Raw genomic sequence first — 26,996 nt, 5'->3', positions numbered from 1 at the left:
CATATACGAGAAACATATCCTTAGTCCTTGTCAGGTACTTTGGGATGTTCTTGATCGCTGTCCAGTGATCCACTCCTGGATTACTTTGGTACCTCCCTGCTAGACTTATAGCAAGGCACACATCAGGTCTGGTACACAGCATTGCATACATGATAGGGCCTATGGCTGAAGCATAGGGAACATCTTTCATTTTCTCTCTATCTTCTGCAGTGGTCGGGCATTGAGTCTGACTCAACTTCACACCTTGTAATACAGGCAAGAACCCTTTCTTTGCTTGATCCATTTTGAACTTCTTCAAAATCTTGTCAAGGTATGTGCTTTGTGAAAGTCCAATTAAGCGTCTTGATCTATCTCTATATATCTTTATGCCTAATATGTAAGCAGCTTCACCGAGCTCTTTCATTGAAAAACTCTTATTCAAGTATCCCTTTATGCTATCCAAAAATTCTATATCATTTCCAATCAGTAATATGTCATCCACATACAATATCAGAAATGCTACAGAGCTCCCACTCACTTTCTTGTAAATACAGGCTTCTCCGAAAGTCTGTATAAAACCAAATGCTTTGATCACACTATCAAAACGTTTATTCCAACTCCGAGAGGCTTGCAACAGTCCATAAATGGATCGCTGGAGCTTGCACACTTTATTAGCTCCCTTTGGATCGACAAAACCTTCCGGTTGCATCATATACAACTCTTCTTCCAGAAATCCATTCAGGAATGCAGTTTTGACATCCATCTGCCAAATTTCATAATCATAAAATGCGGCAATTGCTAACATGATTCGGACAGACTTAAGCATCGCTACGGGTGAGAAGGTCTCATCGTAGTCAACCCCTTGAACTTGCCAAAACCCTTTTGCGACAAGTCGAGCTTTGTAGACAGTAATATTACCGTCTGCGTCAGTCTTCTTCTTGAAGATCCATTTATTCTCAATTGCTTGCCGATCATCGGGCAAGTCAACCAAAGTCCACACTTTGTTCTCATACATGGATCCCATCTCAGATTTCATGGCTTCAAGCCATTTTGCGGAATCTGGGCTCACCATCGCTTCTTCATAGTTCGTAGGTTCATCATGATCTAGCAGCATGACTTCCAGAACAGGATTACCGTACCACTCTGGCGCGGATCTTAATCTGGTTGATCTACGAGGTTCAGTAGTATCTTGTCCTGAAGTTTCATGATCATTATCATTAGCTTCCTCACCAATTGTTGTAGGTGTCGCAGAAACAGGTTTCTGTGATGTACTACTTTCCAATAAGGGAGCAGGTACAGTTACCTCGTCAAGTTCTACTTTCCTCCCACTCACATCTTTCGAGAGAAACTCCTTCTCCAGAAAGTTTCCGAACTTAGCAACAAAAGTCTTGCCTTCGGATCTGTGATAGAAGGTGTATCCAATAGTCTCCTTTGGATATCCTATGAAGACACATTTCTCCGATTTGGGTTCGAGCTTATCAGGTTGAAGCTTTTTCACATAAGCATCGCAGCCCCAAACTTTCAGAAACGACAACTTTGGTTTCTTGCCAAACCATAGTTCATAAGGCGTCGTCTCAACGGATTTTGATGGTGCCCTATTTAACGTGAATGCGGCCGTCTCTAAAGCATAACCCCAAAACGATAGCGGTAAATCAATAAGAGACATCATAGATCGCACCATATCTAGTAAAGTACGATTACGACATTCGGACACACCATTACGCTGTGGTGTTCCGGGTGGCATGAGTTGCGAAACTATTCCGCATTGTTTCAAATGTACACCAAACTCATAACTCAAATATTCTCCTCCCCGATCAGATCGTAGAAACTTTATTTTCTTGTTACGATGATTTTCAACTTCACTCTGAAATTCTTTGAACTTTTCAAATGTTTCAGACTTATGTTTCATTAAGTAGATATACCCATATCTGCTTAAGTCATCTGTGAAGGTGAGAAAATAACGATATCCGCCACGAGCCTCAATATTCATCGGACCACATACATCTGTATATATGATTTCCAACAAATCTGTTGCTCTCTCCATAGTACCGGAGAACAGTGTTTTAGTCATCTTGCCCATAAGGCATGGTTCGCAAGTACCAAGTGATTCATAATCAAGTGGTTCCAAAAGTCCATCAGTATGGAGTTTCTTCATGCGCTTTACACCGATATGACCTAAACGGCAGTGCCACAAATAAGTTGCACCATCATTATCAACTCTGCATCTTTTGGCTTCAACATTATGAATATGTGTGTCACTACTATCGAGATTCAATAAGAATAGACCACTCTTCAAGGGTGCATGACCATAAAAGATATTACTCATATAAATAGAATAACCATTATTCTCTGATTTAAATGAATAACCGTCTCGCATCAAACAAGATCCAGATATAATGTTCATGCTTAACGTTGGCACCAAATAACAATTATTTAGGTCTAATATTAATCCCGAAGGTAGATGTAGAGGTAGCGTGTCGACCGCGATCACATCGACTTTGGAACCGTTTCCCACGCGCATCGTCACCTCGTCCTTAGCCAATCTTCGCTTGATCCATAGTCCCTGTTTCGAGTTGCAAATATTAGCAACAGAACCAGTATCAAATACCCAGGTACTACTGCGAGCATTAGTAAGGTACACATCAATAACATGTATATCACATATACCTTTGTTCACCTTGCCATCCTTCTTATCCGCCAAATACTTGGGGCAGTTCCGCTTCCAGTGACCAGTCTACTTGCAGTAGAAGCACTCAGTTTCAGGCTTAGGTCCAGACTTGGGTTTCTTCTCTTGAGCAGCAACTTGCTTGCTGTTCTTCTTGAAGTTCCCCTTCTTCTTCCCTTTGCCCTTTTTCTTGAAACTAGTGGTCTTGTTGACCATCAACACTTGATGCTCCTTCTTGATTTCTACCTCCGCAGCTTTCAGCATTGCGAAGAGCTCGGGAATAGTCTTATTCATCCCTTGCATATTATAGTTCATCATGAAGCTCTTGTAGCTTGGTGGCAGTGATTGGAGAATTTTGTCAATGACGCAATCATCTGGAAGATTAACTCCCATTTGAATCAAGTGATTATTATACGCAGACATTTTGAGTATATGCTCACTGACAGAACTGTTCTCCTCCATCTTGCAGCTATAGAACTTATTGGAGACTTCATATCTCTCAATCCGGGCATTTGCTTGAAATATTAACTTCAACTCCTGGAACATCTCATATGCCCCATGACGTTCAAAACGTCGTTGAAGTCCCGGTTCTAAGCCGTAAAGCATGGAACATTGAACTATCGAGTAGTCATCAGCTTTGCTCTGCCAGACGTTCATAACATCTGGTGTTGCTCCAGCAGCAGGCCTGGCACCCAGCGGTGCTTCCAGGACGTAATTCTTCTGTGCAGCAATGAGGATAATCCTCAAGTTACGAACCCAGTCCGTGTAATTGCTACCATCATCTTTCAACTTTGCTTTCTCAAGGAACGCATTAAAATTCAATGGAACAACAGCACGGGCCATCTATCTACAATCAAACATACATAAGCAAGATACTATTAGGTACTAAGTTCATGATAAATTTAGGTTCAATTAATCATATTACTTAAGAACTCCCACTTAGATAGACATCCCTCTAATCCTCTAAGTGATTACGTGATCCAAATCAACTAAACCATGTCCGATCATCACGTGAGATGGAGTAGTTTCATTGGTGAACATCACTATGTTGATCATATCTACTATATGATTCACGCTCGACCTTTCGGTCTTTGTGTTCCGAGGCCATATCTGTATATGCTTGGCTCGTCAAGTATAACCTGAGTATTCCGCGTGTGCAACTGTTTTGCACCCGTTGTATTTGAACGTAGAGCCTATCACACCCGATCATCACATGGTGTCTCAGCACGAAGAACTTTCGCAACGGTGCATACTCAGGGAGAACACTTCTTGATAATTTAGTGAGAGATCATCTTATAATGCTACCGTCAATCAAAGCAAGATAAGATGCATAAAAGATAAACATCACATGCAATCAATATAAGTGATATGATATGGCCATCATCATCTTGTGCATGTGACCTCCATCTCCGAAGCACCGTCATGATCACCATCGTCACCGGCGCGACACCTTGATCTCCATCATAGCATCGTTGTCGTCTCGCCAATCTTATGCTTCCACGACTATTGCTACCGCTTAGTGATAAAGTAAAGCATTACAGCGCGATTGCATTGCATACAATAGAGCGACAACCATATGGCTCCTGCCAGTTGCCGATAACTCGGTTACAAAACATGATCATCTCATACAATAAAATTTAGCATCATGTCTTGACCATATCACATCACAACATGCCCTGCAAAAACAAGTTAGACGTCCTCTACTTTGTTGTTGCAAGTTTTACGTGGCTGCTACGGGCTTAAGCAAGAACCAATCTTACCTACGCATCAAAACCACAACGATAGTTTGTCAAGTTGGTGCTGTTTTAACCTTCGCAAGGACCGGGCGTAGCCACACTCGGTTCAACTAAAGTTGGAGAAACTATCACCCGCAAGCCACCTATGTGCAAAGCACGTCGGGAGAACCGGTCTCGCGTAAGCGTACGCGTAATGTCGGTCCGGGCCGCTTCGTCCAACAATACCGCTGAACCAAAGTATGACATGCTGGTAAGCAGTATGACTTATATCGCCCACAACTCACTTGTGTTCTACTCGTGCATATAACATCAACACATAAAACCTAGGCTCAGATGCCACTGTTGGGAAACGTAGTAATTTCAAAAAAAATCCTACACACACGCAAGATCATGGTGATGCATAGCAACGAGAGGGGAGAGTGTGATCTACGTACCCTTGTAGATCGACAACGGAAGCGTTAACTTGGTTGATGTAGTCGTATGTCTTCACGGCCCGACCGATCAAGCACCGAAACTACGGCACCTCCGAGTTCTAGCACACGTTTAGCTCGATGACGATCCCCGGACTCCGATCCAGCAAAGTATCGGGGAAGAGTTCCGTCAGCACGACGGCGTGGTGACGATCTTGATGTACTAATGTCGCAGGGCTTCGCCTAAGCACCGCTACAATATTATCGAGGACTATGGTGGAAGGGGCACCGCACACGGCTAAGAATATGATCACGTGGATCAACTTGTGTCTCTAGGGGGTGCCCCTGCCTCCGTATATAAAGGCTCAAAGGGGGGGTGCGACCGGCCAGGAGAGGCGCGCCAGGAGGAGTCCTACTCCCTCCGGGAGTAGGACTCCCCCCCCTTTTCTAGTTGGAATAGGATTCGCGGAGGAGAGAGAGGAGGAAGGGGGGCCGGCCCCCTCTCCTTGTCCTATTCGGACCAAGGGAGGGGAAGGGCGCGCGGCCCATCTCTGGCTACCTCTCCTCTCTTCCACTAAGGCCCACTAAGGCCCATATATCTCCCGGGGGGTTCCGGTAACCTCCCGGTACTCCGGTAAAATCCCGATTTCACCCGGAACACTTCCGATATCCAAACATAGGCTTCCAATATATCAATCTTTATGTCTCGACCATTTCGAGACTCCTCGTCATGTCCGTGATCACATCCGGGACTCCGAACAACCTTCGGTACATCAAAACGCATAAACTCATAATATAACTGTCATGGAAACCTTAAGCGTGCGGACCCTACGGGTTCGAGAACAATGTAGACATGACCGAGACACGTCTCCGGTCAATAACCAATAGCGGGACCTGGATGCCCATATTGGTTCCTACATATTCTACGAAGATCTTTTATCGGTAAGACCGCATAACAACATATGTTGTTCCCTTTGTCATCGGTATGTTACTTGCCCGAGATTCGATCGTCGGTATCCAATACCTAGTTCAATCTCGTTACCGGCAAGTCTCTTTACTCGTTCTGTAATACATCATCCCACAACTAACTCATTAGTTGCAATGCTTGCAAGGCTTTAAGTGATGTGCATTACCGAGAGGGCCCAGAGATACCTCTCCGACGATCGGAGTGACAAATCCTAATCTCGAAATACGTCAACCCAACATGTACCTTTGGAGACACCTGTAGAGCACCTTTATAATCACCCAGTTACGTTGTGACGTTTGGTAGCACACAAAGTGTTCCTCCGGCACACGGGAGTTACATAATCTCATAGTCATAGGAACATGTATAAGTCATGAAGAAAGCAATAGCAACATACTAAACGATCGGGTGCTAAGCTAATGGAATGGGTCATGTCAATCAGATCATTCAACTAATGATGTGATCCCGTTAATCAAATAACAACTCTTTGTCCATGGTTAGGAAACATAACCATCTTTAATTAACGAGCTAGTCAAGTAGAGGCATACTAGTGACACTCTGTTTGTCTATGTATTCACACATGTATTATGTTTCCGGTTAATACAATTCTAGCATGAATAATAAACTTTTATCATGATATAAGGAAATAAATAATAACTTTATTATTGCCTCTAGGGCATATTTCCTTCAACTTGCTGAGACACCTGAGGCGATGGAGATGCCGGCAGTCCTTTGGCACGAGGTGAGATGCACAGGTGCTGAGGATTTGGTCGGAACAGCTGAAGGCTTTGGCGGAGGAGCTGAGGACTTTGGAGGAACAGGAGCAGCATGAGGAATTTGCCGTGAGGGCTTTGATGATTCTGGCCGTGAGCGCATTGCTGAGGAACTTGGCCTTGAGGGCATTGTTGGTGAAGCACTTGGCTTGCGCGCAGGCTTCTTAGACATAGCCTTCTTTGGCTTGACAGCAGAGGCCTCAGCAGAGGCAGCAGCAGCAGCAGCAGCAGAGTCTTCATTGAATTTCCTCACTGCTTCTCTGGCTTGCTTAGCCAGCTTGGCTTGGCGCTTGGCCCATTCATCAGGATAGTCCTCACCGCGCTTGAGGCTGGTGGGATCTGCTATTTGGCCAGGTGCCAATGGAGCTCTTGGGCATGGAGGATTGAGTGCGAATTTCTTCATGTACTTAGGAGTGACATATTTGTACTCCCTCCATTCTCTTGCCCATCTCCTCTCTATCCTCTGTTTGCGCACTTTGCGCTCATTCTTGGTTTCCTCAGTAGGTGTGTAGTACCCAGCATATATGTCATCAGGGATCTCAAACGCTGTATTTACCTCAGGCCTCTTTCCTCCCTTCTGTGGCTTCTTACCATCAGCCATTTTCTTCAGTTGAGGAATTTGAACAATTGAATTCTCTGAAGAAGAGTGCAACTTTTCTTCGAGGAACGCTGCAAATGAGTTAAGTTGATGAGAACCTAGTGATTCAGCAGCTGACATGAGTACCTGTGAACAGAGTATACTTGCGAGGAATTTGGAGAGGTCATATGCGTTCTCAAAAGGTTTTTCAAAAAGAACAAGTTTGAGGAATTTGACCAGATGAGTCTTGAAGATTTTCACTAAGCGTTCTTTGTCTTAGGTTCCAGAGTTGTATAGATCGAAGATCCACACAATTGAGGAATCTTGAAGAAAAATGATGCTTAGAGAAACGAATCAAGAACAGATGACTTGTGAGGTGTTCAGTGTGTGAAGATATGAAGAAAAACACCTTTGAAGATTTTGTAGATAATCATTCGAATCAACGAGGGTAGTAAAAGTAACTTTTAATTACCCTGGACGAAGAAAAGTTCGAATCAACGAGTGAGGAGATGTGAAGTTCGTCTGTGCAGATCTTCCACGCCCTAACTTGGCGGAGGAAGACGGCTACGGCGGCGGCGGAGTGAAGATGTCCGCGGTCGGCGCGAGTACGTCGGCGACGAGGTCGAGGCAGTGAAGCTCTTCCTCACCGGCGGTGCTAGGGTTTGAGAAGCTCGAGCTGGAGAGAGAGGTCGAGCGGAGTAAAAGAAGTGAGGAGGGGAAGGAGGGGTATTTATAGCCACGGTGAAAAACTGCTCGCCGGAAGAAATTGGACGAACGTGCCCCTAACCCTTCTCATTCGCATGACATGTTTCACCCACGTAGTGAGAGGTGGAGATCGTGTTAGATCGTGGGTGAGTGGATAAGTGTATCGTGGGATGCGGAACGGTTTGAGCGGCAAAGCCGAAAATTCCGATAAGATAGGTTTTAAAGTTCCGTTCGCAATTTCTTCAGCTGACAAGGACACGGTGAAGATTTTGAACGAGTTTCAAATAGAACGCACATGAAGAATTTGTGGACAGATTGGGTTGAGTATAGCATAGAGGGGAAGGGTCCGATCACATTCACTTAGCAGAAAAACCAACTTGAAGAAGTAGCAATAAGTGAATGCTGTAGAGGACATAAACTCATATATATATATATATATATATATATATATATATATATATATATAGCCAATGAAGGAAAACAACGGGACAAGTGAAGACAATGCAAAGTTGAAGAATATGAATAATTGAGGAATTTCAACTTTTGGTGATGGCATGACCCATCGTATAAGAATGATGATTTCAGACACCGCGTACAATTATCGTAGGGTTCTGAGAATCAAATTCTTTGTTAATTTCTTCACACTAAGAGTGTTATTCTTCATTGATTGAAGAAAAACGTTTCTTCATGTGTTGCACATCTAAGTCATCAATTTTGCATAAGTGTTAGGATGAGTGTCCTTTTCAAAAAACATTCGAAGATTCTAGGATATTTAGCTCACACCGCAACTTGCTAAATCTCTTCTCATCCAAGGGCTTTGTGAAGATATCGGCTAGCTATTCTTCAGTCTTCACATGCTTAATAGAAATGTCGCCCTTCAACACATTCTTCATGTTGACGCCGTAGTCCTTGAGAGTTTGCTTCATCCATAGCAATTGGGCACAGCAAGAATCAGCGGCAATGTACTCAGCTTCAGCAGTAGATAGTGATACGCAGTTCTGTTTCTTCGAGGACCAACAGACCAAAGATCGTCCGAGGAAATGACATGTACCAGATGTTGACTTGCGATCCACACGATCACCAGCATAGTCAGAGTCAGAATATCCAACAAGATCAAAAGTCGAGCCCTTGGGTACCATAATCCAAGTGTTGGTGTGTGAGCTAGATATCGAAGAATATGCTTCACAGCCTTATGGTGTGATTCCTTCGATGTAGCTTGAAATCGGGCACACATGCAAACACTAAGCATTATATCTGGCCTAGATGCACATAAGTACAATAAGGAACCTATCATGGAGCGGTATACCTTATGATCAAAGTCAATACCATTTTCATCAGTGCATAGATGGCCATTTGTGGGCATAGGAATTTTGACGCCTTTGCAATCTTGCATGCCGAATTTCCTCAGTACATCCTTGAGGTATTTCTCCTGAGATATGAATATGCCATTGTGTTGTTGACGAATTTGAAGACCTAAGAAGAATTTCAACTCTCTCATCCTAGACATTTGATATTCTTCACTCATCATATAGGCAAATTCATTACTATAACGTTGGTCAGTACAGCCAAAGATAATATCATCAACATATATTTGGCACACAAACAATTCACCATCATAAGATTTAGTGAAAAGAGTAGGGTCGAGTGAACCGGGTTTGAAGCCTTTATTCATGAGGAGTTCCTTCAAGGTATCATACCAAGCCCATGGGGCCTGCTTGAGGCCATAGAGGGCCTTGTTGAGTCTGAAGACTTTGTCAGGATTCTTTGGATCTTCAAAACCTGGGGGTTGAGCAACATATACTTCTTCCTCAAGCTTACCATTGAGAAATGTACTTTTCACATCCATTTTGATATAAAGTGATATCATCATGGTTAGCATAAACAAGTAATATGCGAATAGCCTCAAGTCTAGCAACAGGTGCAAAAGTTTCATCAAAATCAATTCCTTCAACCTGTGTGTAGCCTTGAGCTACAAGCCGTGCCTTATTCCTCACCACAAGGCCATTTTAATCTTGCTTGTTGCGGTAGATCCACTTTGTGCCGATGATATTGTGCTTGCGAGGATCTGGACGTTTGACCAGTTCCCAGACATTGTTGAGCTCAAACTGATGTAATTCTTCTTGCATGGACTGAATCCACTCAGGCTCCAGAAATGCTTCATCTACCTTAGTGGGCTCTGTAATAGAGACAAAAGCATACTGCCCACAAAAGTTAGACAAATGTGAAGCTTTTGAGCATGTGAGAGGACCTGGCGCTTTGATGTCATTGATGATCTTTTCAACTTGCACTTCTTTTGCAATGCGAGGATGAGCTGGTTGTCATTGAAGAGTTTGATCAGCGTTTTCTTCAGCACCATTTTCTTCAGCATTTTCTTCAGGTGCATTAGCTCGATGTTCTTCATGTTCTAGAATGAATTCTTCAGAAGATTCTTCAGTAGGAATGGCATCCTCAGTAGCCTTGAACTTGATAGTTTCCTCAGGTGCTGGTTCATCTATCACAGTAGGTAGGTGCTCTCTTTGCGAGCCATTAGTTTCATTGAACCGCACATCTACAGTTTCAACAACTTTGTGAAGAACGTTGTTGAAGACTCTGTAGGTGTGCGAGTCCTTTCCGTAACCAAGCATAAAACCTTCATGTGCTTTCGGTGCAAATTTTGAGTTGTAATGAGGATCTCTAATCCAACATTTAGCACCGAAGACTTTGAAATAACTTACATTGGGTTTCTTATGAGTGAGAAGTTCATAGGCAGTCTTTTTGAAGAATTTGTGAAGATATACTCTGTTGATGATGTGGCGCGCAGTATCAATTGCCTCAGTCCAGAAACGACGAGGCGTTTTGTATTCATCAAGCATAGTGCGAGCCATCTCAGCAAGAGTCATGTTCTTGCGCTCCACGATGCCATTCTGCTGAGGAGTGTAAGGAGCAGATAACTTATGAGTAATACCAAGTTCATCAAGATAGTCATCGAGACCAGAATTCTTGAACTCAGTGCCATTGTCACTTCTGATGTGCTTGATCTTCACACCAAAGTTGGTTGAAGCCCTCGAGGAAAACCGTTTGAAGACTTCCTGCACTTCATGTTTGTAAGTAACAAGGTGTACCCATGTGTAGCGAGAATAATCATCAACAATAACAAAGCCATATTGAGATGCTTCATTTGAAATAGCAGAATAATGATTAGGACCAAAGAGATCCATGTGAAGCAATTCAAACGGGCGAGTGGTGGTCATGATAGTCTTCGCTGGATGCTTGGCCTTGGTCATCTTCCCAGCTTCACAGGCTCCGCATAGGTGATCCTTGAGGAATTTGACATTCTCGATGCCAATGGCATGCTTCTTCTTCGCAAGCGTGTGCAAATTCCTCATGCCTGCATGACCAAGTCGTCGATGCCAGAGCCAGCCTTCTGAAGGTTTTGCAAGTAAGCACACGGCTGGTTGTGGTCCTATAGAGAAATCCATAATATACAGGTCTCCTCTCCTAAAGCCTTCGAAGACTTTGGAATTGTCAGCTTCCATAACCACGACACAACGGTACTTGCCAAAGACAACAACCATATCAAGATCACAAAGCATTGAGACAGACATAAGGTTGTATCCTAAGGACTCAACAAGCATGACTTTGTCCATGTGTCGATCCTTTGTAATCACAACCTTACCTAGACCCAATACCTGACTTTTGCCTTTATCAGCAAAGATGATATGCTTCGGATGCGACGGAGATAATGGAGCATCCATCAATAGATTCTTGTCACCAGTCATGTGGTTTGTACACCCACTATCGAAGACCCACTCAGTGGCTTTGGGTTGATCATCCTGCAGATGAATTAGTGCAGCTTACAAACTCATATACTTCATCAGTGAAGAATATGACATCAATTCATTAGATCAATTTCATCAAGTAAAAGAACTGAAAAAGCAATATGAGGACGTGAGAAATGAAAGTTCATTTCTTCATGATTAGCCTGTGTCCTATCAGGCATGCTCAGGTCTCCAGCAAATTCTTCAGATGATTACGTGCGTCTGGAGACCTGACCCTGCAGAAGAGATTAGTTCTTTTTCTTCACCACCCACATCTGAAGGGGTGGCAAAGAGTTCATCATTCTGTGAGCTCCATACGAGAAGGATGGCATAGAAGCCAGTCCATTTCGTTTCACATAAGAGGAGTTAGAGTAAGCATAAGAGTATGCAGAGAAATTCTTCAAGGACTTATGGACATAATGATTTGAAGAATAATGCACATATCCATAATCCTTAGATCTTCCCTGCGAAACAGACGGGTTAGCACGATGATGTTCATATGAGGACTTTGATCCATATGAGGAATTTGATCCATGTGAGGAGTTTGGTCCGTATGAGGACTTGGATCCATATGAAGAATTTGGTCCATGTGAAGAATTTGATCTGGGGTTCCTATTCTTCACTGGTGACGTCATGATGACATTCACCTGAAGATTTTCAAGGCATCTTTTGGGAACCCAGATTTTCTTCATAGGGGGACCGTTCCTGCAGTTAGTGCCAACATATCTAGCAAATACTTCACCATTCTGATTTTTGAACAGTTTATAGTTGGAGTCAATTGACTCGTCATCAAAATGAGGAGATTCACATGCAAATCCAAATAAGTTAGATGGATCAACTGGAGGTCCCTTTACAGCAACCCATGTAGTTTTGGGGTACTGCTCAAGCTTCCAATATGTACCATCAGCATTGAGTTTCCTCTCAAAGGCGATACCCTCTTTCCTAGGGTTGCTATGGAGGATCTGCTATTTAAGCACATCACAAAGAGCCTGATGCCCTTTGAGGCTTTTGTACATGCCTGTCGTGTACAATTCCTTCATCCCTGCATCGTCAGTGATACTACCAATGTCCTCAGATGAGGAATTAGTGATAGCAGAGGTATGTGAAGAATTTGAAACATTAGCGGCATTTGAACATTCAGGTGAAGAATTAGCAGATTCACGTTCAATGCACTTCAAGCATGGAGGAACAAATTCTTCCTGAGAAGCGTTGATTTGTTGGGCAAGTAATGAACCGCGCTCTTTCTGAAGATCTTCATAACTTGCTCTTAGCTTTTCAAGATCTTGCTTTCTTTGAAGAAATTCATAAGAAAGCTTCTCATGATCCGATAAGAGAGTGTTATGATGACTTTGAAGTTTGTCAAGCTTGGACTGAAGTCTCTGAAGATTTTCAGTCAAAGTTTCAGTGCGATCCATTTCTTCACCCAACATATCATCACTTTTATTTAGCATGTTTTGAACCTTTTCTAAAGCCCTTTGTTATTTTATAGCAATCTTAGCAAGTTTAGAATAGCTGGGCTTAAGGTTTTCATCAGATTCATTCTCACTTGATTCAGAGGAGGTATATTTGAGTACCTTGGCACCCTTTGCCATGAAGCAATAGGTGGGAGCGTAGTCATCATCGCTTTCATCAGCCTTGTTGGTGAGATCATTTTCTTCAGTGTTGAAGATAGACTTGCTGATGAATGCAGTAGTGAGAGCTAGGCTCGCCACTCCGGATTCGGATTCCTCAGATGTCTCCTCTTCCTCATTTTCTTCAGATTCAGCCTCAGAGTCCATTTCCTTGCCAATGAATGCCCTAGCCTTCTTGGAGCTACTCTTCTTGTGACATGAAGACTTTGAGGATTTTGATGATGAAGATTTTGTGGATTTCTTTTTTTTCTTCGCATCATCAGAACTGTAATCCTTGTATTTCTTCCTCTTTGATTCCTTTTCCCACTGAGGACAATCTTGAATGAAATGTCCAGGTTTCTTGCATTTGTGACAGAGCCTCTTCTTGTAGTCACTGGATGAGAAATCATTGCTCCTTGAGGATCTTCCAAGACGACCACGTCTTGAGAACTTTTGGAACTTCTTCATGAGCAGAGCCAGATCATGGCTCAGTTCTTCAGGATCACCAAGGCTGCTACCAGAGTCTTCATCTTCGGACTCAGATACTGCCTTGGCCTTCAGTGCACGTGTTCTGCCATAGCTTGAACCATAGAGATCTCTTTTTTCAGCAAGTTGGAACTCATGAGTATGTAGCCTCTCAAGAATATCAGCGGGATCAAGTGACTTGTAATCAACACGTTCTTGTATCATCAATGCCAGAGTGTCAAATGAGGAATCAAGCGATCTCAGCAATTTCTTCACCACCTCATGGTCGGTGATGTCAGTGGCACCAAGTTCTTGAAGCTCATTTGAGATGTCAGTGAGGCGATCGAAGGTTTGTTGAACATTTTCATTGTCGAGTCTTTTGAAGCGGTTGAAGAGATTGCGAAGAACATCAACTCGAGAGTCATGCTGAGTTGAGACTCCTTCATTCACTTTGGACAACCTGTCCCAGATAAGCTTCGTTGTCTCCAAAGCACTCACTCTTCCATACTGTCCTTTGCTCAGATGGCCACATATGATATTCTTCGCTTGAGAGTCGAGTTGCTTGAATCTCTTCACATCAGCAGCATTCAGAGAAGGTGTGACTGAGGGAACACCATTTTCCACAACATACCAGAGATCGTTATCAATTGCTTCAAGATGCATTCGCATCTTATTCTTCCAGTAGGGGTAGTCCGTCCCATCGAAGGTAGGACACCCAGCAGAGACCTTGATCATACCTGCGGTCGACATAACTAAAACTCCAGGCGGTTAAACCAAAATCACACAGAACAAGGGAGTACCTTGCTTTGATACCAATTGAAAGTGCGTTATATCGACTAGAGGGGGGTGAATAGGTGATTTTTATGAAATTCTTCACTGAGGAATTTGCCGGTGAGGAAATTCCTTAGCGAAGAACTACTAGCAGCGGAATAAGTACTCAAAAGTAAACATAACAGAATACAAGCATAGTCATCATGATGAAATGAAGACAGGCACAGAGTACAGGAAACGTAAGCACAGGATAACACAGGATGAAGACAAACAGACTGAAGAAATTGAACTGAGGAAATTGAGAAAGTCTTCAGTCAAAGTCTTCAAACACAGATATGAACAAACACACAACACAGTTATGAGGAAATGAAATAGTTGAGGAAATAGAACTAGTAAGCTTGGTGAAGACAATGATTTGGTAGACCAGTTCCAACTGCTGTCTCAGTTGTACATCTGGTTGGAGCGGCTGAGTATTTAAACTCGAGGACACACAGTTCCGGACACCCAGTCCTGAACACGCAGCTCAGGACACCCAGTCCTCACCGTATTCTCCTTGAACTAAGGTCACACAGACCTCGTCCAATCACTCGTGGTAAGTCTTCAGGCGACTTCCAAACCTTCACAAACTTGGTCACTCGGCGATCCACAATTCCTTTTGGATGCTCTAGACCATGACGCCTAACCGTCTGAAAGAAGCACGGTCTTCAAAGGTAACAAGCGTCAGATCCACTCAGGATCAATCTCTTCAGTGATGCTCAATCACTTGGGGTTTGTAGGTGTTTGGGTTTTGGGTTTTTGGTTTTTCCTCACTTGATGATTTTCGCTCAAAGTTCTCAGAGGATGGGTTGCTCTCAAATGACAAGTGTCAGTTTCTCTCGGAGCAGCCAACCAGCTAGTGGTTGTAGGGGGCGGCTATTTATAGCCTAGGGAACAGCCCGACATGATAAGACATAAATGCCCTTCAATGATATGACCGTTAGGTGGATAGATATTTTGGGACAGCTGGCGCATAGCACAACAACGGTCGGAATTTTGAGTAGCAAAATCCTCAGGCCTATCATGTTCCTCACTGTGTAGGCAATCCGCACTAGCGAATTCCTAACTCCTCAGTCAGGACAAATTCCTCAGAGACCAGAAGAACTTCGTCTCTGTCACTGAAGAAATTGAATGAACTGTATGAGATTTCCAATGGCTTCACTCGAAGGGATTGGTAGATGTAGGATTTTGAGTTGAGCATCACATGGAAATTTTTCCTTAATATTTCCTCGACCCCTTTTAACAGTATGGTGTTTTCTATGACTCAAGAAAGAGAAAAACAAAACTATGAAAACAAAAGTCTTCAAGCTTCATATTCCTCGCATGAATATCAAGTCTTCACGGACACACCAATTTCTTCACTTTCAAAGTCTTCATGAAAGTCTTCAGAAATACCAAAATCTTCAGTGGAAGATATTCATTTTTAGGGGTCGACTTTTCCTATAAATATCAAACTCCTCATAGACTTATAGACCTGTGTACACTCTCAAACGCATTAGTCCCTTAACCTATAAGTCTTCAATACACCAAAATCACTAAGGGGCACTAGATGCACTTACAGTATTAATTGCAAATTGATACTTAGTACAACCGGATTCTACAACAATTCAATGTCAAAAGCTAGGGGGACATCAAGATGCACGCAAACAAATTATTAAAATAAAACAAAAAGAGAAGACGATGATGGCATACCCAATCGAAGCCCTAGAAGTCATGCCCAACTGATCAATGAGATGCATCATGAAAACATCAACCAATATGGTTGGCAACACCCAGAAGAAAGTTCTCCCCAAGCGAACCATCCACAAAGGAAACGAGGCACAAGCACAAGCATTGTTTGATCCAACCACTAAAGTCAGATCATGGTTTTAGCTCCAGAGAGCAAGTGTAAGCAATATCCAAGTGATGGTTTTTTAACAAGGAACGACACATAAAAACTGCCTATGCCAGGTAGAATCAATAAAGATCAAAACTAGAGGTGTCATCCCCCGAGCTTGTGATCTGCTACTCGTAGAGCACCGCCATATCGACCAATGCCAATTACCAAGTCCCCACGGCCATACTTCATAGCTTCGACAACACTAGCTAAACCTTGGTCCTCCGACTCCAATTCTGACCGGCGAAGATTGGTCATCATCGGCCTCGTTGGGAAGTGTATGAGAGTTGTGTTCCCATCTTGGCCTGACCTAGGGCGTTATACAGCCATCTCTGGTGTTTTGTTCTCGGCATCTTCTAGTCTACATCGAAAGTTTATCGGCCGCTGCTTATTCCCCAGTTTAAATCGGTTTCCTCTGTTGAAACGGTGATGGCCCAGAAGCAGCAACAAGCTTTGCTCATAGCACGCAGCTCGAGAGCATGCAACCTATTTCTATCAAAGATAATGACAGCATACTGATTCGGAGTTTGGACTATGGAGGCTAGAATCACCGGAAGCAATGGTAGGAAAGTACACGGTATGTGCGGCTGGCACATTGTGCAGTTGGTGGTCAACGGTGAGATGCGGCTTCAGTGCCTCGAGAAGAGGAAGATGTGTTGTACTCCCTCCTTTCCGGTTTGCAGGGCTCAAATTTGAAATCTGATCAACCAAGGCATTTTGTAAGTGTAAGAATGTATCTCGTATTTTACAAAACTATCCAAATTAAACTCATGCATTAATTTGGATTAATTGCAGTGCATACATGCTTGGCCACTAGATGAGTAAAAACATTACATTCATTGGTGTGTATCTTTTTAGTTCTTGCATGCAAAGATTTAATGCGTCTCGAAAACTAAAAATAAGATGAAGATGGGCCCTTTAAATTGAAAAACAAAAAAAGTTAAAATAAGCCTTATAAACCGGAAAGAAGGAAGTAGTATATAAATAGGGAGCACCTATGAATCAAGTGCCTGAAAAGATGTTTTGCTCACTCGATGTTGTTCTCAGCCCTTTAACAAAACAACAGTAAGTTAGATGAGCTTCTCCTTCCTCCCGTAAGCCATTGTTTATCTTCTTCTCACCACACGTGATTTGTTTCTCCTCGCGCCGCCCACCTACCCTGCCCCAACCTCCTGCCTTTCCCTCCCGGCCGGCGGGTGGTGTCGTCGTCACGACCATCCCTCTATATATTTGGGTGGAGGAAAATAGACTTGCCTTGTTGATTTTATTTAGTTTTAACTTCTCTAGAATCAGCTGTGGATTTGCTTCACACGCAAAGCTGATTCGTGGGACGTGCTCTAGGAAAATACACCAAAAAGACCCAAATCAGATTCTGGCTTATTAAGCTCATTTGAAATAGTTGTTTGTTTCAGATTCAACAAATAAGGTCAAAATCTGGGTAAAAAGAATCACGACATGAGGACCGACGTCCCGCTTACTTTTTTTTCTCCCACAACAAAGGGAAGAGTCCTGGTCCAAACCGAGGCAAGGGCCCCGTGGTTACCTTTTTCTCTCCTATACAAAAGGGCCTCGATCGTGCGCTCTTCCGCCCGCTTCATACGTCTTTCCCGTGCTCTCCTCAGACTACCCACAGTGGGAGTAACATAGGTGGTAACATCACATTTATCTAGGCAAAATAGATGATGTGACATGTAATTAATGAAGAAAGAAAGGCATGTGATAACATAGCTAGTTACTGTAACATCACACATATCAAAAAAAGATAAGTTTATAACATAATAAATGAAATGATGCATGACACAACACATATGTTACTACCCACCGTAGAGGTAGTAACATAGACTAGTATCATATACATGTTACCACTCCAAGTTACTCCCCACTGTGATTAGTCTCAAGCAAACCCCAACCCCCTGAGCGCGGCGATGGGATGCACAGCGTCGGCCACGCGCCACGCCAAGAAGACGGGGCAGGCCTCCCACCTCTCGACCAAGACGGCGCAGGGCTCGCCCGTGGCCGCGAACACGGTGCAGGTGCGGCGGGGCTGGGGCTCTCACGTGTTCGAGATCCCAGGGTACAGCCAGCACCGCGACCGAGTCGGAGACCTCAACGCCGTAGCGTCGCCCGTGTTCGCCGTCGGAGGATACGACTGGCAGATTTTGTTCTGCCCCGTAGGAATCCTGGATCATGTGAAAGACTATGTGCAAGTGTTCCTACTTCTATGCGGTAAGGACAAGGACGCCAGGGTGAGGGCGTCCTTTCAGCTCAGCCTGGTTGACGTGGCCGGATGCTCGCCGCCGCATACCATGACCAGGACACACGGTTACGATTCCGGCAGTAACTTCTTCTCCGGCTTCCTCGAGTTCATGGGAGGAGCGAGCTGGAGGCGCCGCCTTACCTCCGGGACGACCGCCTCACCATTGAGTGTGTCATCACCATTGCCGAGGACGCCAAGCCGTTTAAGGTGCCGCCGTCCGACATCACGGAGCATCTCGAGAAACTGTTGCGGGAGAAAGAGAGCGCCGACGTGGTTTTCGAGGTCCAAAGGGAAGCTTTTCCTGCCCACAAGGTGGTGCTTGCGATGCGGTCGCCGGTCTTTAAAGCGGAGCTGTATGGCGCGAGGAGAGAAAAGGACACGAGGCATATTACCATTGCTGACATGCAGCCCGTTGTCTTTGAGGGCCTGCTCCATTTTATATACACTGATTCACTGCCCGCCATGGATGATCTTGGCCCAGATGGCTACCAGGAGACTATCAGGCATTTGCTTGTCGCGGCAGATCGGTATGCCATGGAGAGGCTCAAGATTATATGTGAAAGCATCCTCTGTGAGAACATTGATGCCAAGACCGTGGTGACTACATTCGCTTTGGCTTATCAGCATCACTGTGGCAGGTTGAATGATGCTTGCATTCAATTTATTGCCTCTTTGAGTACAGTGGAAACCAATGACCTGATGGCAAGCCAAGGGTATGTTGAGCTCATAGCAAAATGTCCTTTGGCTTTAGTTGAACTGTTGCAGAAGACAATTAGGCTCGTTGAATCAAAGTCTTCAGCTCATTTTGGTAGTCTAGTCGCATAAATAGTACTCCTGCTAGCTTGTTACTACTTCTCTAGTGTGTTTTTGTTCGTCGGAAAATTATATCAGGATATAAACAAACTACTGCGCCATCTTGTGTTTTCTCTACTGCTCGTCGAATCTGTTAACATGTCACTACTGCACTAGAACAATCAAATGCAGAAAGCATTAGAAGATCGTTTCCAGGATTAAGACTGCAGCTAAATCATCTCAGCCAAATCGTAATGTTTAGGCCGGCCAGAAACATCTCCTGTGTGTAAACAAAAAGGGATATGCAGCGCACTCCCCATCCTCCATATCCCAAAATGAACAGAAAGCACCTAGATTCAAAACGGCACCAAATGATAAAACTAGCAGCTAAGAGCATCTTCTGTCAGCTTGTGTCGGACGACCTTTGTACACCAAGCTATACTCACTGGTCTTTCACTTGATTAATCGGAATGAGAATGGTCCCAGGATTGGCCTCATCTTCGGTCCACTCGACTGATTTCTTCTCCAGAAACTTCTCAACCTGCGGTCATTCAAGTTTATTAGTAAGTTATACAAGACATACAGTACTATCTACATGCAAAATCAGCTATTCAAATGAATCCTGCGATTTGTAAATTGTTTGACATGACCCACCAGAATGAATTATCTATCAGATTTTATAAAGCTCATTCATAACAAAAACAAATAACATATTCACAAGCATTGGCCAAACAAACGTTCCAATAAAGCAGGCATGGAAAGTGAATCATGGGCAGTGCACACACAAACTTCAGGCACACTTCCATTCAATCTCGTTGAAGGATAAGACAGAATATCGCAACCCAGAGGAAAAAAGAAACAAGGATAAGAATTAAGCAGGGTTCCTTAAATCACAAGCATACACCAGCATGGTTCTGAGAATTTTCTACTATTCAATAATAACTAATGTACAACATCTGCACATTAACTGAATACAATTAATATTTCAAGTTCCCCCGTGTTAAACTCAGATTATCTTTATAACTTTATATGACATAATTTTGCAAAATCTGGTCATTGGCTTGATTAATGAGCTTGCAACGAAACACAACTGGAGAAATTTGGAAAAACACAATATGGCCCCAAAATGAAATTAAGCAATCATCTGATGCATTGTATATTAGAGTAAAACACCTAGATGTTAGTATTTTTTTTTACTATCAGTACTTTGGATAAAAAAGAAGTAGTTCATTGCAGGGATTTATTTCTGGATCATGAAGTAGTTCATTGCAGGGATTTATTTCTGGATCATGCATGCAGCTAGTGCAAATTCAGAATTAAAACTCAGTTAGCCGGTTATTTTGAACATCACACCTTCCTTCTTCTTTGTCCCATCTTGAAAGTGCCATCGTCAACACCAATAATAACTCTCAAATTCTCAAAAGCTGCAAAATTTGGTAAATCAAATTACTCCTATCAAAAGAAGTCAGAAACTCGAAGGGTCATGTACCGATTTCATTACATGGGATGTTAGCCAACTGCCTAAGATGAAGTCTCAGAAGATTTGCTACGTTTGCTGCATCCTGTGAGCGCAGATCAAGACATAACTCATTTTTGGACTCTTGTCTGCAGCAAGACCAAAAGGTTGATTCTGTCAATTCGGACTCACATATTTCATCATCACAAATTCATATTACACAAATATAATCCAATAACTTTCAGCCCATATGAGAAAAGAAGTGCACTTACTTGGACTTGGTGATCTCAGCAGCAGATTTTTCATCAGATAATCGAGCCATCCTATAATAGTTTTTTCCCTAGAAAGCCCACAGAAAAGTGATTTAGCACTAAAGCTTGAAACACTTTCATCAAATTTTGTTAATCCCTCCAGTAGCTCAGCAATAATTATCCCTTGCCCAAAAAGACAGGTAACACTTACTTCTGTCATAAGATACTCGGCTTCTTTCTTGTTACCCTCCCTAAAAGCATCAACAGCCTGTAATTTTCAGAATAATATCTTCAGTATAGATGAAAAAACAACAACTATATGCACAAAATAAAATATAACAAGTAAATCATCATCATGGAGACACCCCTGACCTTCCCATAGTACTGCTTCATCATATCCCAGTGCTGCTTTGCAGCCTTACGATAGTTCTGGTAATCATCCTCATCGCGCACAACTGGTTCTACATGTACCCAAAATACATAAATGATAGTGATGAACATCATAAATGGTTCATAGCATGAAACAAGAATCAGAGACCAGCTGACTTAGAGAGGCTTCATATTCACAGTTTTTAACAATTACTCCCTCTGTAAAGAAATATAAGAGCATTTAGATCACTACTTTAGTGATCTAAACACTCTTATATTTGTTTACTGAAGGAGTACTTTTAAAATGATGTTCATGAAGCATACAACACAAACAAAACCATTTGCTGATTATGTATGTCTGACCATATTTCAGCCCGAAAAAGCCATATGACATCAGTACAGAATAAGTATGTTAACTGGTTATGTACTTTAATTATGTCAAATCGAATACATCTGGTAACATCAGTATCAAGCTGCAAAGGTTTTGTAACCTAACAGTAACTGGTTCCTTGGAATCATTGTAATATGTTACTGAAGTATAGAATAAGCAAAAAAAATCATATGCAGATGTCATTCCTAAGTCCAAGAATATATCAACTATTTCAAGAACAGGTAGCAAGGAGTAATTGTAGCTTTTCCATCATGCATTGCCGAAGGAGTACGTGTGACCAAAATCCTAATACATACATTCAGTACAAAGATGTGAATGAAAGTAGCATTTTCTTATTCGGGATCTTGCTTTTCATGGTTCTCATCTCTGCAACTCGGGATTTTCGTGAGAGAACCAGATCCAAGTTGGTGAATCATTATGGCCAAGAGCTCAGCATTACTGATAGCTTTAATTTATGCATAGGATAGAGAGAAAATAATATTTTATTACTTTTACATTGCTGAACAGAGCTCTTTAGCATAGTGAGCTGAACTTTTAATGCATGATAGTTGGTTTATCTGTCAGCTTTAAAAGATCTAGAGCTTTGCGTCAACAGTAAATATTGTTATTACATGATTAACTAACAATGTTGATGCAACTTTCTGCCAGGTCTTTTCCTCAAAAAGTACATAATTTAACAAAAAATTACAAAAAAAAGGAGGTCCAAGCATAAACAATATACCTATGCTGCCTAGGATAATTTTCACCGGAAGATCTGTAGAGGGTGGTGAAATGTCCTCAAGAGGTTTTACGACTGGTTTCTGATCTGGAACTCTCCTTCGATTTGCGCCCAATTCATACCGCCTTACTTTTGGTTCCTCCTCAGATCTTTCAGGTGCAGTGAATATTGATTCTAGTAACTCTCCAGGGGTAATCTGTGGTCTTGGGTTAAGTCACCATCCATGCAAAGAGAAATGACGGATGAAGCAAAAAGTCACATTCATGATGGAACAAAAAGGAATAAACCAGTAACAAAGAGAGGAAAGTACAAACCTAGATGTGTATTGTGATCCTAGGCAATTCCCCATGGAAAAAGAGGATTCTACCGCCATGTCCTGCAAAAGAAATATATTTGGGCTAAATATCAATCAAATCCTTATAACATGTTTACCAAATGAAAGTGCATCCTTGTTCCTAAATATAAGCCTTTTTAGAGATTCCAATACAAACTACATACAGAGCAAAATGAGTGATCTACACTCTAAAATACGTCTATATACATCCGTGTGTAGTCCGTATTGAAATCTCTAAAAGGCTTATATTTAGGGACGGAGGGAGTGGAACATAATTATTTGTCAAAATATCCAGCCTACAGAAGGAACCTTTGCATGCACTAGCATTGGAATGGACCACAAAGTGATAGTATCCAGGGTACTCGACTCGACTACGAACTTCAATCTTACAACTCAACAAAAATGCATCAACACAAGAAAATGATCAAATGATACGGTAAAAGGGAACAACTAAAGCCAGTTTCCAAAATTTCAGTAAGTAATGGCGCAGCAATTCATAACAAACAAGCAGTCCGTCAGAAGATTTCAGCTGAACAGCACAGAGAATTAACAAGCACTATAGAAAGAAAGCTCAATACAAAAACTATGAAGTTCAAACAAAACCATATGGGAGATGCCAAATCAGTAAGAAGGGGAAGGGGGTGAACAAGCTTACTTGTACTGCAATATGCTCATTCTCTGGCCTTTTGCCTAGATCTTTTGTAGAAAATGACATTAATTCCTCCATGCTCTGCATAAAATTGCAGTCAATACCATGCCAAAAAACATACGGTATATGAAGCTGCCTACTATAAAGCCAGAAATATAAACCCTTCTGCCACATTAATGACAATCAGGACCAAACAGAAAGTGCATAATCTTGACAGCAACGATCTATCATTACCTTCTTCATGTCGTACCCACAGCTGCCTGCAAAAACAATTCAGCAGTTAGCACATTAAAAATGTGGCTTCAAATAACACTTTTTGGATAAAATGACTTTGCATTGCACAAAAAGTTTACCTAGAACATCACGGATCACTTCCATGTTGAGCTTAAAACCTTCTCCAAGCATAGAAAATAGGAATTCCTCAACATCTCTGTTATTCAAAGTCTCTCTCTTTGGTGCAGAATCAGATTCATCTGTTTTCAAATCATCTCGCATGTACTCTGGCAGTTCAACCTTTATAGGTTTTCCTTTTCCTGGTGCTGTATTGGCAGGAGCTGTAGTAGCTCGGGCAGATCCTTTTCCTAACATGCTGGATACAGTGCCAAATGAAGCACTAGACTTCTGTGACTTCTCACGTGTTCTTGTTTGGCTTGAATTCTCCACAGAGCTTTCTTCAGCTGCTTTCCCGACACAGGAAAGATTCCTTGTTTGGTTTGAGTTGTCCAGAGAATTTTCCTCAACTGCCTTACCAAACTGGGGAAGATTGGTCTCAACGCTCGAGTCAACTTCATCACTCTGGGGCATCGAAAGTTGAAGGTCAGTCAAGAAATCCCCAGCTTTGTTGACATCGCCATTTGCTCTGCAGTATGCATTGGCTATATCTTCAAGTGAAAAGGCACAACTGAAAGCATCAAGCAATGCATTAAGTGCCCTTGTCTCTTCATCACTGGTTGAAGCCAGTGAACTGGAAAGATCCATGGTGAGGACCCTCCTGAAAGAAGAACCAAGTAAAATATATTTGAGCCTGCTCAACAGAAGAATATGAAGTGTATTTCAAATGAACAGGACAAACATTAACTCCAGTGCACATATTTATCGATACACAAAACTGTAGAAGTTCAAAAAAATGGTAAAACTTCAAAAATACATTACACAGTGCAAATTCAATGCACTGCCTGATTCATCTTAGATACTACTTACAAACCATGCAACAGAACATAACAATGGTCAGTTGAGTCTGAGACGCTGTGTTATTTTCGTACTTGGTTATCTCTGTAACCAATGAAGTAATGATTGTCCTTATGGCAGGTAATAGCAAAGTTAATTATATCAAATAGAATGAACCACTAACTGTAACATGTTTGGTGCATAATCATGATTTTGGTACAAAACGTGGGCAACATACTGAAATAGAATAAACTTTATGGTCCTTGAAGAATCTCAGTCTCGGCATTTGAGGTTACAATGTTTTTTCAGAAACCGAATATTCTTCACGCGCTTATAATGGAAATCATAATCCACAGGGATATATCCTACCCAAAGGGTAACAGAGAGAAGTGTTACCACCCGGACTCCTAGAGCCAGCAACAGAAACAACCGGCAGAAATCAAAACGAATCCAAGCAACAAACTAAAACCACCATTGTTACTGCACGTTGACACTCCTTACAACTATAGACGACGGATCAAAGCCAGAACAAAAACCACCAAAATAAATGGCGAATCAGGGTTGCCTGGATAAAACAACAAACAGCTTGCAAGCACAAACCACAAACCTGTTGCAGATTATATACAGAAACAGGGCGAACAAACTTACTAGCATCTCAACAGAAGAATATCAAGAGTGCATTTCAAATGAACAGGAGAAATATGAACTGTAGTGCACATATTTATCAATACAAGAAACAGTAGAAGTTTCAAAACAAATGGTAAAACTCCAAAAATACATTACACAGTGCCAATTCAAATGCACTGTGTGATTCATCTTAGATGCTACTTACAAAAACATGCAATAGAACATAACAATTGTCAGTTGAGTCTGAGATGCTGTGTTGTTTTCTTGCTAGGTTATCTCTGTAAATAATGAAGTACAGATCATCCTTACGGCAGGTAATAGTAAAGCTAATGATATCAAATAGAATGAACCACTAACCGTAATATGTTTGGTGCATAATCATGATATTGGTACAAACTGTGTGTGATAGACTGAAAGAGAATGAACTGTATGGTCCTATAAGAATCTCATAATCTCAGCACAGAAACAACATGAAGGGTCACAACAATAACATGATGGCACGCATTTGATTTTCCAATATTTTTCAGAAACCGGACATTCTTCAGGCGCTTGATGGGAATCATAATTCACAGGGATATATCCTACCGGAAGGGAACAGATAGAAGCGTTGCCACCCGTACTCCTGGAGGTAGCAACAGAAACAACCGGCACAAATCAAAACGAATCCAAGCAACAAACTAAAACCACCACTGCTACCGCGCGATGCCAGTCCTCAGAACCTATAGACGACGGGTCAAAACCACAACAAAACCCACGAAAACAAATGACGAATCAGGGTTGCCTGGGTAAACCAACAAGCAGCTTGCAAGCGCAAAACACAACCCTGTCGCAGATTTGCAGAAATGGGCAGAACAAACTTGCACAGATTGTGAATGACAGTTGTGGAATCAACAATCAGGCGCACACGAGGGGCAAGGGAACACCCCGCACGAGAGAGCCGAACTAATCAATCATCCCGAAACGAGGCGGAGAGATCGAGTCGGACAACCTAATCCCCACAACTCGCCCCCGAAAAAAAACGAAGCAAACGAAAGCCAGGAGGACCAAATCGAAGCAGAGACCACCGGCATTGCGGAAAATCGGCCTAGGTCTCGAGGAACATGCTCCGAGAATCTCGTGGAGACGGAAATTTCTACAAGGACACCTACTCCGCGTCCATCAGTTTGAGGGGAAAAAACACACCAAACTGCCGAAATGACGGGCCTAACCGCCGCGGACGAGCACAGGAAAGGGAACCGAGCGCGCAACCGAACTGAAATCGAAGATCGCACAGCGCGGCCCGCGCCGCCGCGAGCAACCAAACGAACCCTAACTCGATCGGGAACGGAAGCACCAACCCTGCCGAACAGGCGAACGGCCCCCGAGGGGAAGGCGAAGCACCGGATGCAGCGACGAGCGCGCGGAAGCAAGGGGCGCGTCAGGGCGGGCGCACGTTCTAGAAGGTTCTGGAGGGAGGGAGGTGCTTACGGGTTTGGGAAGACGGCCGCGCCCCTCTCCGCCTGCCGTCCCGCTGCCCCGCTGCTCTCTCGCCAGTCGCCTCCCCCTTTGGTTTGGTTGGCGTCCACTGTACGCCGTCCCCTGGGGTTTAAAGGAGGGAGAGGGAGAGAGAGGGTGGGCGTCG

General features: G+C 42.8%; 1 protein-coding gene and 1 pseudogene across 2 annotated transcripts; one reads left to right on the top strand and one right to left on the bottom strand.

Moving 5' to 3' along the window:
- The first annotated feature begins 18,152 nt into the window (after positions 1-18,152).
- Positions 18,153-19,463, top strand: LOC125528164 (BTB/POZ and MATH domain-containing protein 2-like; annotated as a pseudogene).
- Positions 19,464-19,602: 139 nt separating this feature from the next.
- Positions 19,603-26,995, bottom strand: SDE5 (silencing defective 5). Of its 2 annotated transcripts, none has more exons than XM_087544745.1 (12): positions 26,843-26,995; positions 23,935-24,572; positions 23,816-23,841; positions 23,588-23,662; positions 22,913-22,974; positions 22,602-22,801; positions 21,493-21,581; positions 21,332-21,388; positions 21,142-21,209; positions 20,915-21,018; positions 20,767-20,837; positions 19,603-19,954 (listed from the first exon to the last, which is right to left on the bottom strand). In XM_087544745.1, exons 2-12 carry the CDS (start codon positions 24,557-24,559, stop codon positions 19,856-19,858), a joined length of 1,476 nt encoding a protein of 491 aa, XP_087400871.1. In that variant the 5' UTR covers positions 24,560-24,572; positions 26,843-26,995; the 3' UTR covers positions 19,603-19,855. The 2 variants fall into 2 exon arrangements, with proteins under 2 accessions (XP_087400871.1, XP_087400873.1); XM_087544747.1 differs by lacking the exon at positions 26,843-26,995 and adding an exon at positions 26,713-26,834.
- Position 26,996: the final 1 nt, after the last annotated feature.

The sequence above is a fragment of the Triticum urartu genome, chromosome 2A, assembly GCF_056163025.1.
Source record: "Triticum urartu cultivar PI428250 chromosome 2A, HENAU_Tu73, whole genome shotgun sequence".
Classification (NCBI taxonomy): Eukaryota; Viridiplantae; Streptophyta; class Magnoliopsida; order Poales; family Poaceae; genus Triticum; species Triticum urartu.
Note: the sequence above shows the minus strand (reverse complement) of the source record. Positions and strands in the feature narration are given on the sequence as shown.

Excerpts from the sequence above, each read along its gene's own strand:
- SDE5 (XM_087544745.1), bottom strand. The coding sequence starts at position 24,559 with ATGGATCTTTCCAGTTCACTGGCTTCAACCAGTGATGAAGAGACAAGG. Across the intron at positions 22,802-22,912 it reads GGATCACAATACACATCTAG|ACCACAGATTACCCCTGGAG; the intron begins GTTTGTACTTTC and ends ACTTAACCCAAG. Across the intron at positions 21,019-21,141 it reads GCTGAGATCACCAAGTCCAA|ACAAGAGTCCAAAAATGAGT; the intron begins GTAAGTGCACTT and ends GTCTTGCTGCAG.